The sequence below is a fragment of the Tasmannia lanceolata genome, unplaced genomic scaffold, assembly GCF_043159265.1.
Source record: "Tasmannia lanceolata isolate RefF3 unplaced genomic scaffold, GAP_Taslan_0.1 ptg000048l, whole genome shotgun sequence".
NCBI classification, from domain to species: Eukaryota; Viridiplantae; Streptophyta; class Magnoliopsida; order Canellales; family Winteraceae; genus Tasmannia; species Tasmannia lanceolata.
This window is the reverse complement of record NW_027518725.1, coordinates 4,669,917-4,689,359: the sequence shown is the minus strand read 5'-3', so window position 1 is coordinate 4,689,359 and position 19,443 is coordinate 4,669,917. Positions and strand designations below refer to the sequence as shown.

Genomic DNA, 19,443 nt, shown 5'->3' with positions numbered 1-19,443 from the left:
ATGGTAATTTTAACTGGAGAGAAATGTTTCTGCCCACTAGTTCTTAAAATGCTTTTCATTCGCCGATGGTAGTGGGTCCCACATACATTTTAACGTTTCAACAAAAGAAGAAAAATGACACTCGAGCCCCCGTAGTTTTAACGTACAAAATATAAATGACCCTCTAACATTCAGATTGGAGGGTTAGGATCATCCTATGGAAATGATTTTTGGAGCATAACCTATTTAGGCTATGGCCCATCTAATGGACGGTTTGGATCATCCTATGGTGTGGGCCATACTGTACTTTTAATAAAGTGAGAGTGCTCTCGTAAGAAAACAGTAGTGTTTGTAGGAATTTGCTAGCAAACTTCTCCTATGCCACTGCTCGGCATGTGGCCATCCTTGTGCAAAGATGCGCACATGGCAAAGGTTGCTAGCAAAAGCAAAAGTAAGAAAAAAAGTAATCATTACAAAAAAAAAGGTAAAATAGCAAAGTTATAAAGTTTTAAATGAAAAATTACCTAGAAACGGTTTTAAAGTTTGAAAATTACAAAAAAAATACCAACAAGATGTAGTAAGATATGACAATTATCAATCGTAACTCTCTCTCCCAAAACGAACCAGACGAAAGCTAGGTTTTTTTTTTTTCTGTTTCTGGTTTTCCCTCTTCCGTCTTCGCCTCCAACACTTCCCAGAAACGGAAAAAATTCCATTCGAGTCCTCATTCCACTCGAGTTCCCCTCAATTGTACATAAAAAAAGAGGAGAAAAAACTAGGGTTTCCCCTAACCCTCGACGGACATTTCTATCTCCACCTCGTCGGAAAGATCTAACTCCACCACGAAAGCTTCCCCTTCTTCTCCTCTTCTTCACCACTGGTTTCCCCTAACTAGTAGGCCGAGACCCAACTTTGATTAAATAAGGGAAAAGCTTGGGTTTCTTTGCTTGGTATCGTGGTCATCTTCCACAACTGGATTTTGAAGACCTCTTTTGCGAAAGCTCATCTTCCACCCAGGTATTTTGTCGAAATCCAAATCAAAATCTTCTCAGCATCCAAACGGGCCCTAAATGCTTTCTGCAGGCTTTGAAAAACCCCTAAATCCGTTTTTTTCGATTTTCTCGAGTTAAGGTTTTAAAAAATCACTGAACTTACCTAGAACGAAAGCTCTGTATAACTCAACCAACCAAAATACATCCTCAACTACAAAATACATCCTCCAAATCAGATTTTCTTGTAGTTTAAACCCAGATTTTCCTCTTCTTAATTGATTTAGGATTTCTGTGTGTTTTTTAAGGGATATTGCAGATTTTATTTAAACCCAAATTTTCCTCTTCCAGAACCTTTACTCACTTTTTATTGAAACAGATTTCGTCATTTCCCCTTTAAAACCTTTTTTACCCCCTTTAAAACCCTGAATATAGTATTTTCTATTATTTTTCTTCTTTTGGTGTCATTTCCCTATATCTTTAGTTTCAAATTGCTAGTAATTCATATATTTCTCCTCAATCGAAATTAATCAGTTTTGGACTGATAATCTAGATCATTTAAATTTTGGAAACTGATTGTGAGTCCAAAACTGAGTTCAATACTGATTATTGGACCCAAAATTAAAAGTAAAAATTGATTGAGGGTATCAATTGTATCATATCAGTTCTTCTTTAAATGCATGATATTTGTTACTTCAAATATGCTGTTTTGATCTTTTTTTATTTGTGGTTTGTTGGTGGTGGTTTATTTGTTTATGGGTGGTGGTTTTGTGGTTTATGGCTGGTGGTTTGGTTGTTTCTTGGGTGGTTGTTTGGTGGTTAATGGCTGGTGGTTTGTTGCTTTATGGCTGATGGTTTGGTTGTTTGCTGGTTTATGGTTGCTGGGTTATGGTTGGTTGTTATAGAGTAACCTTTGACGGATGATTCTTCTCCACTCGCAAGGCTTGGTGGTGATTTATGGGTGGTTTGTGGTAGTTGGCTGGTTTGTTATCTAGTGTTGTGACCTAGTAAAATGGATGATGCTTCGTTGCTCGCTTCTGTGTTTGATGTTGATGAAGTATGTGGCACATCCTCAGGGTTTGTTGAGGACGCTGTGTCGCAAGTATGCGGCCTATTGATAAATGATATTGATGAACACACCTTCATTTTAGATGATCAAGGGGAAGAATTAAATAATGGAAACTAAGTAGAAGATCAAGGGGAAGATTTAAATGAAGGTAACCAAGTAGAAGATGGTGAGGAAATGAATGACGAGGAGAGTGTAGACAAAAGGCCATTTGTTGGGCAGGAGTTCGATAGCTTTGAAGATGCCTACATATGTTATAATACCTATGGCTTGAGTAAAGGTTTTGGAGTGCGAAAATCTACTACAAACAAGTCGACCAAGACAAATGAAATGATATTCAGAAAGTATGTGTGTGACAAGGAGGGGAAGAAAAACCCTAATGACAAGAGACAGGCAGGTAAGGAAGTGATTCCGCGTCGCACTGTTAGGTTTGATTGTCAGGCGAAGATGGGGATTAACGTGAAAGGCAAGAAGTGGATAGTGTCAGTCTTTGAAGACGAACATTCGCATGAACTCACTTCTCCACTTAGAAGACGCATGCATCGTTCACACAACCGACTATATAAGAAGGAGACTGTTAAAAATTTGATGGATAGTTACCATGGAATTGGGTTGCAAGCTGCTGGAATTGCAAAAGTCATTAATGTCCAATCCGATGGCGCAGATGGTGTTCTCTCACCACAGCAAGTGCAATCCCATTTGAGATTGAAGAAGAAAAATAATATGGGGTTAGACGCTGGGATAGTGGCCGACCGTCTCCAACGGAAACGAGCTGAAGAGCATGACTTCTTTTTTTCTATTGAGTTGGACTCAGAGTGTACATTGTTCTGGGCTGATTCGAGGGCCAGAGAGTCTTATATGACCTTCAGTGATGTGATTGTCTTTGATGTGACTTATAGGACCAATATGTATTTGATGCCCTTTGCACCATTTATAGGGGTCAACCATCACAGGCAATCTACATTGTTTGGATGTGCGCTCCTCGCTGATGAGACTGAGGAGACCTTCACTTGGTTGTTTAGGCAGTGGCTGCAATGTATGCATGGAAAAGCTCCAGGAACTATTATTACGGATATGGATGTGGCGATGCGAAATGCAATTAAGAATGTCTTCCCCAAAACACGTCATCGGTTTTGTTCTTGGTACATAACAAAGCACTTAGTTGAGCATGTTCCTGCAATGAGAGAGGCAGATGGTGACTTTCCAAAGGATTACTACCATTGGTATAACACGGGTGATATAGATGAATGTGAGATGGAATGGGGAAGATTATGATTGAAGTATAAAATTGATGAGAATGATTGGCTAAGTAAGATGTGGGAGCTAAGGATTCACTGGGTCCTGGCCTATTAGAAAGGTACTTTCACTGCAGGCATGACTTCTAATCAGCGCAGTGAAAGCATGAATGCTTTATTCGATGGTTTTGTTAACCAGAAGACTTCTTTACGTGATTTTGTTGATCAATATGAGAAAGCGCTTTCTGACCGTCGTAGGAAAGAAACAAAAGAGGATTTCAAGTAAAAAAATTCAAAGCCGACAATGACTACAGGTAGCCCATTGGAAGATGATCCTAGAAAATACTATACAAGGACAATTTTTTGCCTTTTTTTGTCTGAGCTTACTTAATGGTAGTAGATTATATTGGGGTAAGAAACATAGTAAAATTGGCAACGAGACTACCTTCAATATAAGAAGGAAACGTGGGGATGATGAAATGTCAAAAGGGCATATGATTGTATACAACGATTCCGATGGTGTTAGTGCAACTTGTGATTGCTCCATGTTTGAGACTTCATGTATATTATGAAGGCATATTCTGGCCGTATTTGACCAGAAGCAATTAAATTCCATTCCCGAGCATTACATTCTAAGAAGATGGACAATTGATGCTAGATATCAGTTGTTGGGTGGAGAACCTACAAGTCAAGTAGGTAACGAAGGTGCAACCCCGTTTAGAAAGTGGTCCGTAATGGCAAAACGACGAATAGTGGATGAGGAACTCGATAATGACGACTTTATTTTAAAGAAGTTGATGAATTTTACTCTGAATTGGTGGTTGAGATTGAGCAGAGAAAGAAAGAGAGGCAAGTTCACATACCCGTATTGGCTAGCCAAGTGCAGTCTAACTCTCTTCCCACTCAAGTACCTGGGATATGTATTCGAGACCCCGAAGTTGTTAAAACCAAGGGCCGGCCAAGGGAAGCATCATGCTTGAAGTCTTCATTAGAGCTCTCCCAATCCAAAATGGGGAAACAGAAGTGCGGAGGTTGTGGGGAGTTGGGACATAATCTGAGAACATGTAAAAAGAAAGCCAAGGTTTGACTTTGAATTCTTCTCTATATGCACATACTCTCTTCTTTCTATGTTGCAATTTTCTCTCCGATTATTACTAAATTTTTATTGGTTCTAATAGATGGGTACACTACACGAGGGGGAGGAGGAAGAGGAAGGGAAAGCGGAAGATATCGCTTCGTGATATTGCTCCTTTCACTAGGTATGTGTTAGTATCTTTGTGAATGTTTTGTAAGTGAGTATGACTTGTTTTGTTCATTGGGTTTGTTTTATACATTGATATTTGAACTTAGGTTTTTTTCCATGTGTATTGACTATTTGTATATGGTATTGACTATCTGACTATCATTTCATTTCAGTTTGAGTATGGGGAGTATGCACTTTTATTTCATATGTTAAAGGGTTTCTGTTCATAAGGTGAGCATGGTATATTCTCATTTTAGAAATAATTAAGTTTCCTTCAAACTTTGTGAATGGAGTTTCTGTTCAGACTCCTAAGTGTCTCACTTTTGCTACCTATATGATAGATGAGTTTTCTACCTATTTCATTCTTGGTCTTACCTTTGCTTTTATTATATGTGCAGGGATCACGACAAGTGTTCTTTGAAGCAATGCCTATTTGAAGCACTTTCAGGTTGAAGAAATCAACTAAACTGATGTGAAAATTTTGAACTTCTGTCTTGAGTTGTATGAACTGAAAAGAACTGCTTGTATGTACTAGTTGTTAATGAATAAAATGAAATAAAGTCTGTAATGTTGTTGGTATTTTTTTCACTGTAATTGTAATAACTTCTACTTTTGCTTGTAGTTTTGGATTGATAATTGTCATATCTTACTACATCTTGTTGGTATTTTTTTTTGTAATTTTCAAACTTTAAAACCATTTCTAGGTAATTTTTCATTTAAAACTTTATAACTTCGCTATTTTACTTCTTCTTTTTTTTCCATGTGCGCATCTTTGCACGCACAAGGATGGCCATATGCAGAGAAATGGCATAGGAGAAGTTTGCTAGCAAATTCCTATTAAAAGAAAAAGAAAAGGAAATGTTATCAACACTACTTTTTTCTTACGAGGGCACTCTCACTTTATTAAAAGTACGGTATGGCCCACACCATAGGATGATCCAAACCGTCCATTAGATGGGCCATAGCCTAAATAGGTTATGCTCTAAAAATCATTTCCATAGGATGATCCTAACCCTCCAATCTGAATGTTAGGTCATTTATATTTTGTACTTATATTTTGTACGTTAAAACTACGGGGGCTCGAGTGTCATTTTTCTTCTTTTGTTGAAACGTTAAAACGTATGTGGGACCCACTACCATCAGCGAATGAAAAACATTTTAAGAAACTGCCCAGAAACACTTCTCTCTTTTAACTGATATCCGCACAACCATATTTTGGTATTGACACAATTCACTTTGTTTGACACTTTTCTGGATAGCATATTGAGTATTTTAACAACCCTGAAAAGCGTTCGTATAAAACTTTTACATGGGTATTTTCATCATTTTTACTTGTCTTTTCCCCCAAACGGAATCCTTCTTCAAAGTGTTTCCCCTACCAAATGTAGAAGCTTTGGCCAAAAAAAACAGAAAAAGGAGTGACTAAGCAGACAGTGACTGTCAGGATCAATTCTAGAATGCAAGTCTAATTGGGACAGTTGCTCTTGTAGTACATTTTTAAAAAAAAATAATGTTTATAGAAGTCCCAACTATATTTTTGCTTCCTAAATTTCCACCTCAACTTCACCAGAGGTCTCCCTCCTTTATATATACGGTAAGCAATCTCTTCTAATGATCTTCTGAGCCTCTAATCTGCAACACAAATGGGAACCTGGCAATTCATCAAATCACACAAGAGGCAATATACTGAAGCAGAATGGTGCAGCAGCAAATGCACTCTAAAGAATGGCTCGTCCGGCTTTTTATGGCCGGAAAATTTTCATGGTTTTGGAGACGTGGAGGCGGCAAAAGGGGCAGCGGGAAACAGAGGAGGAGCATCTCCGACATAAGACGTGTCCACATGGAACTATCGTAATGTCTACTTCGGCGCTCAGACAGATCCTGCATGACCATGCTGCCTTTGCTGCGTCTGCTTCTTTTGATGCTGCATCAGCCTTCTCCTTCACAGATTCCTCTTTTATCAGTAAGATACTATGAAAACAGAATGAGTGGGAAGATTTCATGTTTTAGGAGGGAATATTGATTTGAATTGTCACTCAATAACATTTTTACAAAGAAAAACAGATAATACCTACATACACACATACATATATGTGTCTTGCATCGGTACGGGGATACCGAGTGTCGGATTCGAAACCTCAAAATGAAAGATTTTCATGGATTTGTCAAAATATTTTAATCAATTCTCAAATTTTAATTTTTTTACATAATAATATGATTATAACAAGTAATACATTCAAAATTTTAATGCGCCAAGTAAATATAAATTTTCATGAAAAACACTTACTATCGGGATAGATAAAACTAAAACATGCGGTAATTGTAAAGTTGTGGTAGTAGTATTCACGAAAAAACAGATAAAAGAGATCTCGAAGTGTCCCAGCAAATCTTGAAGTATTAGAATCCGGAGTATCCGACACAGGTTCTTTGTCAATTAAGAAGAATCTGTGTAAATTGGATATATATATATATATATATTCTTGAGAAAATCCACCGGGCAAATCCAATCCGATTGTGCACAAATTAACGGAAAAGTAAAAAACCAAACAGAAGCCACAAGATGAACATCGACATTTTACGTGGTTCGGCCAAGCCTACATCCACGGGGAAACACGATCTTCCACTATGAGAAAACAGTATACAAGGATTATAATGAATTGAACCCAAAACCCACAAACCCGCAACCCTTTTCTTGCTTCTCTCACCCAAGACGATGCATCGAGAGTAACCCGACAAAAACCCCAAGAAGAAAATCCCTCCCTTCCTCCCTCCCTCCTTCCCTCTCTCACACCAAGAGGCAGCCGACATATCCCTTCCTCTTGCCACACCACACAAGAGAAACCCCACTCTGTGCTGGCCTTTAAAAACCATATGGGCCCACATTTTTTGAAAGATCCAAAGCATTCATTTGATAGGCCCTTACATGGATAGGGTGTGAACAAAAATCAGCCCCATAGGATCATCCTAACCCTGCCATTTGTGGAGGTTTATATGGACAGATTCGTGGACAGATTTGTGGAAGGTTAATATCTGTCCATTTTAACCTCCACAAATGGAAGAGTTAGGATGATTCTATGGGACTGATTTTTTGTACACACCCTATCCATGTAAGGGCCATCCAAATGAATGCTTTGGATCATCCAGAAAATGGAGGCCCACATGGTTTTTTGAGGCTTAAGCTAGGGGTGCAACTCAGGTCAGGTTGGGTCGGGTTGAGGCCAACCCAACCCGACCTGATTTCCAACCCAACGAGGTTCAACCCGACCGGCCCGAAGAACCCATTTTTCCAACCCGATCCGACTTCAGCCCGACCCAGCACGAGTTTTTAAGCTTAAAAAAATAAAAACTTATAAAACATGTCGGGTTTCACTCGGGTCGGGTTGCCAAACCCTCAACTCGAACCTGACCCAAACCAGGTTGGGAAAAGTCAACCCGAACACGCACGCACGCACACATGAGGAAAATGATTGTGAGCTTGAGGGCTCAAACACATGGGTCCCACATTGTTAGGATGATCCAAAGCATTCATTTGAAAGGCCCTTACATAGATAGGGTGTGTACAAAAAATCAGCTCCATAGGATCATCCTAACCCATCCAAAAGTGGAGGGCAAAATGGACAGACACCGTTTGCCACAAATCTGTCCATTTTTGCCCTCCGCTTTTGGAGGGGTTAGGATGATCCAACGGAGCTTATTTTTGGTACACACTCTATCTATGATGGGGCCTTGCAAATGAATGGTTTGGATCACCAAAAAAAATGTGGGACTCATGTGTTTGGGCCCTCAAGCTCATATAAGCTATATGAGCTTCAAGCTCACAATCATTTTCCTCTCTCTCTCTCTCTCTCTCTCTCTCTCTCTCTCTCTCTATCATCACCATATATATATATATATAGGGTGATGATATTTCCCCCCCCCCCTGCATTGCTTGCACACTCCCCTTATAACGTGATTTGACATAAAGTCGCCCACTTTTCACATCAAATCAGGTTATAAGGGAGGTGTGCACGTAATGCAGCGGGGGTGAAAATATCATCTCCCTATATATATATATATATATATAGTAATGGGAAAACAGGTATGCTGATATAGTAATGCAGGTGAAAACAGTAAGCTGAGCAGCATCCTATCTGAATTAAGAACTTCAATAAATGACAGAGCGGAAAAGGCTGAAACCTGCTCGAGCAGAAGTGCTGCCTGCGACTCCTTGAGCTGTTCTTGCAGAGTTAGAGTTGCTTGTAGCAGTGTCTGCTTCTCAGCATCCATATTGATCCCGGCCGCAGAAAGCATTTCACGTACTGCCTCCACCAATTCTTCTGTAGATACTCGGCCGTACTGGAGTTCTTTACCCGTCTGCCAAAAAATAAAAACCTTTTAATTTTCACGAGCACGTGTTATTTAACACCTAAGACACAGTTACAGAAGGTAAAATCAGGAATTACTGGGTCAACAAATTGCATACCTGGTAGGACCCTGTTTTGCTACTTCCACCACCGTGTTGTATCATCTTATTATGCTTCCTATTCACATTTGTCTGACTATTATCTGGAAGTTTTAATGGGGAAGTTGAGTTTTCTGACGACATGCTTTTAAATGAGAAAACCTGAGAAGAAAGAAGAGGCTCTGTCTTTCCTGGTGCTGTTTCCACCGTAAACCTGTAAAGAGCTTGACCAGCAGATGGTCTCACATCCTCAGGAACACTACCATACTTTAATTTCTCACCATCCTTTCCTATCTTCCAGGCTACTACTTCTCCTTTGTAAAATGGCCGCAGAGGGTGGAACTGCACTTGCAGAGCATCCTGCGGCAATAGTTCCTTGCCTATCAATCTCTCACTCCTACCAGTTTCAGCTCTATCAGACCCAAGTTTTAGGACATCAAGAATTTCTCTCTCAGAACCCTCTGGGCTGGAAAATAATGATGCAACGGGTAATACAGTTGGTGACCCCAGAACCTGGCTCACTATTATGGCAATAACATCAAAAACAGAGATATAACTGGGAGGTTCCGCAACTAATACATGATGAGTCCTTGATCTATCAATGAAGTAAAGGGTCCGATGTCCCGATCCACCATCCCATTCAGGAATACTGGATTTCTTGGTTATGCGGGTAATGTCTAAAGAATTTGGAAGTAGCAAAAAACGAGTGTGAAGGCATCGCACAAACTGTATTTTCTCTGCCATAGATTGGAGGGACCTTTGTATTTGATCAAAAGTTGGGACTTCAAATGCGGGCACATACACGCTGTTGTAAACTGTCCATACTGAAACCTGCAAGGATCTGCTCAGGAGTCTGTCTTTTATCATCTCTAATGAAACTGACCCAATATGATCCAATGGATCGAACTGTTGTTCGTTATCCAGCTCCTGCAACAAGTGCAGGTCCGTTTGAGATACGGTAAAGTTCTATAAGGAGAAATGCTTTTGATTACAACCAAGGTTTAAAATTTTGGTTTCGGACATAGCCGAAACTGAAATTTTAACCGAAATACCAAAATTTCAGCAGAAATTCAGTAAAAAAATGTTTCAAACTTGTGCCGAAATTTTCGAAATTTGCTTGTGCCAAAAAATTACCGAAGTTGCTGAAATTTGGGACTCTGGCTGAAATTTCGGTTTCCGGTAGTTTCGGTTTCAGTCTTGACCGAAATCCGAAATTTCAGATTTCAATCGAAATTTAAAATCATGGTTACTACTTGGAGTGATATAATATGAATTTAAACAGAAAATAAGCACGAGGTCCAACGTTAATGTTACCTCCAAGACCATTTCAGAAAGCTTTTTGATGCCCAAGGCTGTGCATATCTTTTCTGGAAGATCTGGGTGGACAAATCTTAACCTAAAAGTATCTATATTCCTGATTAATCGGGATCCTTGAGCGTCAAGGTATACGCATGATCTTCCCAGAACAAGTCTGCAGCCATCGTCCGGAACTATTGCGTCTGTTACCCAATCGGATCCATCTGACTTTGCCTGAACATCATCATAAATAAAGTGCAATACCTCCATTACAGCACGGAGTTCATTCGGATTCAAACGTTGATATCCACATGATCTCTGGATATTTAATAGAAGATCCTTTGCGCAGGCGACGGAAAGGACATCTTGTAGCCCAATGTCTTTGAGGATCTTAACAAACGGGAGATACAGAGTAGGAAGTTCAAATGCGAATGGGGAGAGATTAACAGTGAGATGAACAAAGAGAGAGTTCGCCGTTACTAAACGTGTGCCGTTTGCAACTGGAATGAACGCCACTTTCTGCAACTCTGAAGTATCTGAGAAAAAGAAAATGCATTAATGGTGTGAATGTAAGATGAGTGTGGGAATAAATGAATGCATAGTTCTAATAATTCCAAAAGAATATTCTCACGCAATTAACCCAAGGAACTTGTATCAAAGCTCAATATGATCAATAGATATAACCTATCTTCTGTATGAGATTAAATACGAGAGATAACTACGAACATTAAAAGAATATAAAAACTTATGGGTTTAGCCAAGGCCCAAGTTAGAAATCGCTGTCCTCAAGGCTCCATCCGGTTGCAGCATTTCTCTTGGAATAAGGAGGGAAGTGGCACAGCGTTCAATAGCCAGCCTGGATTTCCATGGCTGGTTGCCGTTTTCCAAGAATCCCATGCCGAAATCCAAGTAAGATTCTTCAACACTGCTTTTTTTTTTGTCATTTTTTTAGAAATTTCTTAAAGGAATCCTGTTGTTCTCTTTTCTCCTAGTGAAGTTGATTTTTGTTGAGGTTTCCATCGAAATGTCGACATTTTGACAGAAACTTTGCATTTTTATCTGGAAAGTAGCATGTTTCACATATTTCAACCGAAACACTAAGGGCTGTTTGGATAAGTGGATTTTAAAATCTTGGATTGGAGACGAGAGAAGAAAGAGACTAGCCGTCGTTTTCTGATTTCTAGCCCTTCTTTCCAACAGCAAGAGAGCAGGAGATCGTCCCATGTTTCCAGGTATTAGAAATCTCAGCAAAGGGGAGAGATTTCTAAAACCTGGATTTCTAACTTAAAATCCAAGAACCCTGTCAGGACAGCATTCAGCAGCTTTATGATGAACCCTCTTTTACGGAAGGGATGATCATAGACCTATATTAATGACAACCAAGGATAAGCCCTATTTGAGGATGGATCACCAATGGCTTCTGAATGCAGAATGTATACAATTGATTGAGGAAACTTGGAATGAAACCCCCCTAGAAGGTAATTATTTGAAAGCTCCTGCCTGCATTAACCGAAGACTATTACACTGTTTTCAAACTAAAACCTGGATTCTAAAATCCGCGGCTAGAATCCAGGTTTTAGTTTGAAAATAGTGTAAAAGAGGGTTCATGATCAAGGTGTTGTATGATGTACAGACAGCATTTCTTGGATTTTAAGTATGAAATCCAGGTTTTAGAAATCTCTCCCCCATGCTGAGATTTCTAAAAGCTGGAAAGATGGGACGATCTCCTTCTCTCTTGCTGTCGGAAAGAAGACGAGAAATAAGAAAAAGACAGCTGGTCTCTTTCTTATCTCGTCTCTCGTCTACAATTTTGAGGAAATCCAAGATTCTAAAATCCATGTATCCAAACGGCCCCTAACGAAATCCTGAAATTTTTCTGAATCCAAGTGGATTTCATTTCGGTAGCAGACAAAATCAAAATATTTTAACTGAAAAAATGTTTCGACCAAAATTTCAAATCATGTGGGTAAGTAAAAACCCTTTCGTAAGAGGAAAACTGGCCGCATACTTACAACCAAGTTAAAAAATGAGATTACTAAATTCAAGGAAAAGTAAAAAAATAAAAAAGAAGAGAGAAGAAAAAATAATAATAATAAGTAGATGCAAAACCTATGACTAAAGTTACCATTCAAAAAAAAAACCTATGACTAAGTTAAGAAAGATTCCTAAATCTAAGAAAAAGTAAAAAACTATAAGGAGCATCTGTATAGGAAAGAAATGAGTAATCTCCATTTCAAAAATAAAAAAAGGCGTGGGAGAAGGGAAGGGCGGGGGGGGGGGGGGGCGGGGCGGGGGCTAGGTTATATGGACTTCAATAAAGGAGAAAAGGGAGGAACAAACTCAAAATAAGAGGAAGTCAATGAGTTATTTACCAGGGTCCGCCTGGTAAAGGAAGTTGACTTAGATTCATTGATTGTCGAAGAAGATTAAATTAATATTATACGATGGATGGGGGTAGGAGTTGGTTTCCTAGGAGGTTCACTAACGAGATTGGGAGATGTGCGATCGAGTAGAGGGAACATTCAGTTATGTTTCAACAGATCTAGCGCAATGCAGACCGGATTTTCACTATTTCTTGATGGTTTTCCACTAAACCATCAATCCTATATGGAAATCCTAGAGGCTAGAATCATAGCAAAGGATTTTATTTTTAAAAAAAAAGAGGAAAAAAGAACATACCATTAAGCATGGGCGAGACAAACCATTTATCAACCCCCTTCTACTTGTAATATTGCAATCATCAATAGCTATTATTCTTGTTTTCAGGCCTAAAATGAGTCAGGTGCATATTTATGATTAGAACCCAAAACATATCAAACTGAAAATTCAAAATTTATTTTTCCGGTCACGAACTTTGTTTAAGGATGGGATAGGGCTAGAGCCCATATCATAGTTCGTAGGTGCTCTGTGTTGCAACCAAAAGGTTATGGATTCAAGCCAGCTAAGCTAATAAAAAAAGTAATAGGGAATTTTGTTCAAAGATGAGGGCGGATGCGTGTAACAAATAAACAAAACTTCAAGTTGAGTGTGGCTCAAGTACACAGCACATTCATAGGAGAAATGACAAGATACCAATGATACAAAACAGAAAGAACAGATAGAAACAAATAATAACCTGAAGCAGAAAGGGATGGCCGAGTCTTATCCAGATATTTCAGTACTTCACAAGAAGCTTCCTCTATGGTCATCATGCCGGATGATGTTGGCCAGTGTGCAAGAGTGTCCTCACCACTATTTCTTCCAATAACCTGAGGCATTTCATTTTTATCATATGTTTTTTTTTTTTTTATTATTATTATTTTTGAAAATGATAGCCAATTTTATCATATGTTTAATGTGGGATACAATTCCTAGAAATGAATACAGATAAATTGATTTCATTTACCTGTAAATGTTTCAAGACGGTAGCAAAAGTAGGGGGGCTCCTCAGGTGGAATGCACCCCAGGAGTACTCTGGTGGAACAATATTTGGTCTGGCAAGGATAGGAACACTACTCCAGGCCAGAGGCCAATCCTGCAAAATGATAGCTTCACTGTATGATGTAAGCACTCTTTTCCCCCCTTTCTTGCCCCCAATACTTGGAAACCCTTTTTCTGCGGGAACAAAAGCAATCCCGCTAAGAATATTACAGAAATTATTGCCGTATAGAACCGCAAAGTTTGAAAATATAGCTTCAACAACAGATTCGGCTAAAGACCAAATCTCTAAAGATATTTCAGTTTGGACGCCGGAGAATTCTGCCTCAAAATCATCAGGATCTTCTGTGCATTTCATTGCCTGATTTCCAAGCAACTCAACTTTTTTGGCACACTCAACTATCATATCGGATTCTGAAGCCGTTCGAAGGCCTATCTTCCTTAAAATGTGAAGCCACCCCTCTGTGTTAAATCTCTCACCAGGGAATTTGTCTCTCTCCCCAGAGAATACTGATGAAAGTAATGGATCACAAGGATCCAGTAAATTCTTGGGTTTAAATAATTCCACACAAAGTTCATTGGCATTGCGGACAAAGTTAGTCTCTTTCAAAACACTGATAACAGTAGAATCTAATTGCAGGTCTTGCCAATTAGTACATAAATACATTAGAATAACTTCCTGTATACCCTGAGATTTTCTTCCAAACCCAGGCAAACCAAACTTAACCAATATCTCCTGATCATGCAACTCAGGGACCCCAAGGGCACGCAATAACAGACTACCACTTGAATCTATTGAATTAGAAAGGACCCGCTCATCATTGGGATGAAAGAATGCAGTTGGAGAAATAATACAATGATCTTGGCTGTGTAACCGTGTATATGTTCCCAATACAGTTTTATAAATAGGAAGGGCTCGCAGCACATCAAGCTCTTCTCTTTTGTATGTAGAGTCACGGGAAGAAGTAAAATCTGAGGCAAAAAGGGTAAACAGCTCATCTCGATCTGCTTCCAAGAAAGATGATGGCTCACAAAAGTAACCGGCGCATTTAGCGGCAAGCAACTTGGAAACAATTACTTGACCAAGTGATTGGCCAGCTGTAGGTAAACAGGTACATGGTACACCGGCATCTAGAAAAGACATGTCATATGAAGGTATATTACACTGGTTTAGCAGTGATAACAACCATGGGTATCTTGCTTTGATATTTTCAAATGCTGTAAAGTACTTCATTAATTCAGATTTCACAAGATGATCCCCAGACAAAGCTGTCTCAGTTCCCTCGTCACCCACCATTGAGTCTCCATTTTCCAAGGTTGGTTCAGTAATGGGCGGTATAAACACCAGGTTATGCTCCTTTACTCGGCATAAGACTGGTCTACCAAGAAAAGCAGGAATAAGAGGCCAGTCAGAAAACAGTAAGAGGTCTTCTGATGAACCACTAAAACTTCTCCAAAAGAGCCGTATCCATTCGGCAGAGGGACCCCCATTTGTTGAATCAGTACGGTGCTCCCATGAAACCCAAGGAGCCTTATTTGAGCCCATTATATGTCTTGTCCAATGTTCACTAAAAAGTTGCCTCATATGACTTGACAATAGGGAAGGGGAGAAATTCCGCAATTTCAAAAATCTGTGAATGGATTGGTTGGAGAAAAAATCAGCCAGGACCTGTCTTTCTAAGCATTCTGGGTGTAAAAATCTTGCTGCTAGTGGAACCATTAGTAACTGATGATCCTTGCTCCCAACCCAAAGTTCAGTTACCCCCAATCTCGTAAGATGCTTTGTCGCGGTAGGACATGGTAACCCTTTAAGTGCAGCTACTATAGATTGCAACTCCATGTCAGCATCTGAACCACTGCCTCCAGTAAGGTTACTTTGGATTGAAGACCCTGGGGCCCAGCCAAAATCCTCCACAGCTCCTCGGACATTATGCAACACAGTGCTCAAGAGGTTGCTGCCGATACTTGTCATCATTTCCAGTGCATCAGGACTCTGGGTAAGCACGCGATTAGATCTCTGCGTGTTTAGATTTGATGCAAATGGTTCCCTATTTCCAGGTATATTATTATCCACTGCTACATGCATTTCATTCAAAGAAGTCAGACTAACAAGACCCCGTGATGCATAAATATCACCCAAACAGTACTCCAAAACATCTATATATGTTTCAACTGATCGAAGCACGACCGATGTAGAAGAAGCCTTAAGGAGATCTCGTACCATTTTAGGCTTGATTTCTCTGACTGTAATTCCAACAGCCTGAATTTCACTGACCAATTCCCATGGCACTGAAAATACAGGATAATGCTCTTTGATGAAGCTACAAACTGTCGCAGGGGGGAAATTAATGCCACCTTCATTCCCAGATTTAGAAAGAAACATGCCTTCTTCAACTTTAACCGTATTTCCACAATAGAGCTGCCAAACGGGAAGGTCAACAAGGCGTGCGTAGAAAGGCCTTATTACTTGCTCAACCAGGCACTGCCAATCTGCCCCGACCACTTTTAATGGACCTGTTTCATTGTCAACCGGGTCAGGTTGATTAGAGGACAAAGAGTGCTGTTTTGATCTTGGCCAGAGTGAGTAAACTCGATCTCCATAAGCCAGCAAAACAAGACTAACAGCACGTGCTGAATTTGTCTCTATGCTAGAAGTCAAGGGGTCCCGCCTTAGCTTTTGAAATTCCAAGACCATTTCAACATACGAATCACGAACGCAGGACATTAGTTCTTTGTTCCATGCTTCCATTAGCTGATTTCCAACATCGGGTTGTAATTCTAATGTGGTCATGCTGTTCTGGCGTTTGAAAAGGTAGCGACCACTATTGTGACACACAAGAAAGTATCCAAGAGCAGAGACTGGTATGCTTATATCTCCCGACAAAGGAAGCGGAGATAAAATGCAGCTGGATGAGTGGGCACAGGCAGGCTCTCCATTTCGAGATATGTGTGCGGCAACTCCAGCAACTGGTGTTAAGTTGTAAGCAAGATACCGCCTGGGATGCCATATATGTGACAAGTAAAGACTATCAGATGCATTTGAGGATATCCATGGAAAACAAAACATGATGATTTGGAAAATAGAACACAGTATAGTAAAAAGGGGTCATGGTATATGCCATTAAGGATCACTTCTTCAATTGCCGATACTTTCTTCAAACGAAGCTTGGGAAAAAAATATAGCTTTTATAAACAAAAATATTTGGCACAAGGAGAGTTATCTTACAGAACTTCTAACAGGAGATCGAGACTGTCACGTGTTGAAAGCCAATACTAGATTAATATTTTGCAGGTTGGGGATTAGCTGGAAAGTAGTGATGGCCAGAAAAGATAAGTTTTTTACAAATAGGGGACAAGACAGTCCAAGAATGTAATGAATGCAACAAAGTTGGCCAGTCAACACATGGGATGAAATCCTTGGTGACACAGGATGACATGTCATTTGTAATGGATTCAAGAAATGACTACTTGAATAATAAGTGCAAATAAAGGGAGCCACAATCATCTCCACTAGCATGAGGTAAACCAGAATATTGTGTCAATTGAATGAGAGAGAAAGTTAAACATCTTATATATGAACAAATGACATTCTCAGTTTTACCGGGCTATGGAAGGGGAAAGGAAATGCAAACAACCCAGAAGACAGGCTTGAACAAAAGCATCTGAATGATTTAACAATCACTCACCAAAATTTATGCTTGAGCAACCAATTCTTGGGTACAATAGAGACACCAGTGTTTGATGTTGATGATGTAACCAGGCTAGGCAGTAATATTTGTTATTGTGGCTCCACAAGCCATGGCATAACAAAGGTCAATGTGGAAATCTAATACGAATCTCCAAGAAATACCCCAACCAAGGAGCAAGAAGAGGCTAAGACTGAGGACTCGGATGAGGATGTTGTTAGGGGTGCAACTCGGGCCGGGTTGGGGCAAACCCGACCGACCCGAGGAACCCTTTTTTCCAACCCGAACCCGACCCAAGCCAAGTTTTTAAGCTTACAAAAAAAAAAAAAAAATGGTAAAAATGACCGGTTTTACTCGGGTCGGGTTGCCCAAACGCTCAACCCGACGACCCAAACTCAACCCGAACGTGAACCCGAACTCAACCCGACTTTTTTTCAGGTTGAACCCGACCCGAGCTGCACCCCTAGATGTTGTGCATATTGAGTAAATAGATGGTGATCACAATAACAATGGAGATGGTGAAGCGAGGGGAGGTAAGATGGGCAAGAAACCATTGTCTTTTTTCTTTTGGCTGCTACTGAATATCATTAGTGTTTATAGTCCTTATTTTAAGATTCCTGATAGTTTCATTGTTTATTTTATATTGAACACGGTATTATTGCACATAGATATTATTTTATTTACTTATTAGGTTATTTTTATGGCTATCTATTAGATTTTTAGCTACTCTTGCAAACATAATGATGGAGATCAAAGCCCATTGCACATTTATTCCTCGAGGAGCCCCGTAGAGATCTTTTTGTTATTTTTAGTGTTATTAGGGGTATTTTGGGGCCTATTTGATTTATTAGGGTTATTTTAGTCTTTAGGGTGTTTTAGTTTTTTAGAAACTCTTAATTTAGAAAGTTTCTTTATTTGAGGATTGTTAATTGCCTATTTATAGGCAAAGATACAGCTCTTTTGTTTAACTATGGATGAAATACAATTGAATGAATTCTTCTTCCCCTCTTGTGTTCTTCTACTTCTCTTCCCCAATTCTTCTCTTCTTCTTCTTTCTTCTTCTTCTAATTTCTTCTCCGAGCCTGTATCAAATTGTTATCAAAGCTAAAGATCCAAGTTGCAGAAGATCAATCTCCGAAGATCGAGCCGCAAATCATCCAAAAATCTACTGAAAGTTGCTACCGAGTCTCTGTTGAGGACTGAAACAGCCACTTTTCCCAGCCTAATAGACCTTCTAAATCTTAGCCATAAATCCTTCCTCCCTAACCTAACAGCCACACACTTGCTATTTTTAAAACCCTAACAGTACCTCCATCTTCTCCCACTTTAAACCCAAACCCTAACAGTACCTCCATCTTCTTCCCCTCTTGTGTTCTTCTACTTCTCTTCCCCAATTCTTCTCTTCTTCTTCTTTCTTCTTCTAATTTCTTCTCTGAGCCTGTATAAAATTGGTATCAAAGCTAAAGATCCAAGTTGCAGAAGATCAATCTCCGAAGATCGAGCCGCAAATCGTCCAAAAATCTGTTGAAAGTTGCTACCGAGTCTCTGTTGAGGACTGAAACAGCCACTTTCCCAGCCTAACAGACCTTCTAAATCTTAGCCATAAATCCTTCCTCCCTAACCTAACAGCCACACACTTGCTATTTTTAAAACCCTAACAGTACCTCCATCTTCTCCCACTTTAAACCCAAACCCTTGTAGAAACCCTAGGCCTAGCCGTGCAATTCCCCCTTCCCAGATCCTCTCCCATCCTCCACCATCAGACCTTCAAAGAAAAAACAAAATTTGTGGCCAGAACCTTGAAACCCTCTTTGCCGGAGCTACTCGCCGGAGCCGCACCTTGCCGGAGCTTCCTGCCGCAACTAACCTCCATCTGATTCCGTGCGCCACTGTCCCGAGCTGCGCCTCGCCACTCTTTATCTCTATCTGTCCTCGCGACGAACAGAAACCCAAATGTTTCTGTTCGATTAACTAATACAAAGAAAGAGATTACCCCACCCCCTTATTTACTTGGACACCCACCCCCACCCCCCACCCCTCCCTTGATTCACCCAAGTTCTTGAGATTCTTCGAGAATCTAAAATTTATGCA

The 19,443-nt window shown here is 39.9% G+C and overlaps 3 protein-coding genes across 3 annotated transcripts in view; 2 read left to right on the top strand and 1 right to left on the bottom strand.

The window, feature by feature from the left end:
- Window positions 1-2,211: 2,211 nt before the first annotated feature.
- On the top strand, window positions 2,212-3,309 carry LOC143864471 (protein FAR1-RELATED SEQUENCE 5-like). Its single transcript, XM_077375394.1, has one exon. It carries the CDS (start codon window positions 2,212-2,214, stop codon window positions 3,307-3,309), a length of 1,098 nt encoding a protein of 365 aa, XP_077231509.1.
- A 99-nt stretch (window positions 3,310-3,408) lies between these two features.
- LOC143864469 (uncharacterized) lies at window positions 3,409-4,510 on the top strand. Its single transcript, XM_077375393.1, has 4 exons — window positions 3,409-3,551; window positions 3,844-3,961; window positions 4,105-4,350; window positions 4,448-4,510. The coding sequence occupies exons 1-4, from the start codon at window positions 3,409-3,411 to the stop codon at window positions 4,508-4,510; spliced, it is 570 nt and encodes a 189-aa protein (XP_077231508.1).
- Window positions 4,511-6,015: 1,505 nt separating this feature from the next.
- Window positions 6,016-19,443, bottom strand: part of LOC143864134 (Zinc finger, C3HC4 type (RING finger) family protein) — a 48,130-nt gene continuing 34,702 nt past the window's right edge. Inside the window, exons 8-13 of the mRNA XM_077374956.1 lie at window positions 13,635-16,662; window positions 13,365-13,497; window positions 10,268-10,785; window positions 8,975-9,880; window positions 8,689-8,865; window positions 6,016-6,452 (exon numbers count right to left, since the gene is read on the bottom strand). Of these exons, the coding sequence (XP_077231071.1) occupies window positions 6,255-6,452; window positions 8,689-8,865; window positions 8,975-9,880; window positions 10,268-10,785; window positions 13,365-13,497; window positions 13,635-16,662 (4,960 nt within the window). The 3' untranslated portion in view covers window positions 6,016-6,254. The remainder of the gene's footprint in view (window positions 6,453-8,688; window positions 8,866-8,974; window positions 9,881-10,267; window positions 10,786-13,364; window positions 13,498-13,634; window positions 16,663-19,443) is intronic.

Excerpts from the sequence above, each read along its gene's own strand:
- LOC143864471 (XM_077375394.1), top strand. The coding sequence starts at position 2,212 with ATGAATGACGAGGAGAGTGTAGACAAAAGGCCATTTGTTGGGCAGGAG.
- LOC143864469 (XM_077375393.1), top strand. The coding sequence starts at position 3,409 with ATGACTTCTAATCAGCGCAGTGAAAGCATGAATGCTTTATTCGATGGT. Across the intron at positions 3,552-3,843 it reads GAAACAAAAGAGGATTTCAA|GCATATTCTGGCCGTATTTG; the intron begins GTAAAAAAATTC and ends TATATTATGAAG. Across the intron at positions 3,962-4,104 it reads GTGGAGAACCTACAAGTCAA|AGAAAGAAAGAGAGGCAAGT; the intron begins GTAGGTAACGAA and ends GAGATTGAGCAG.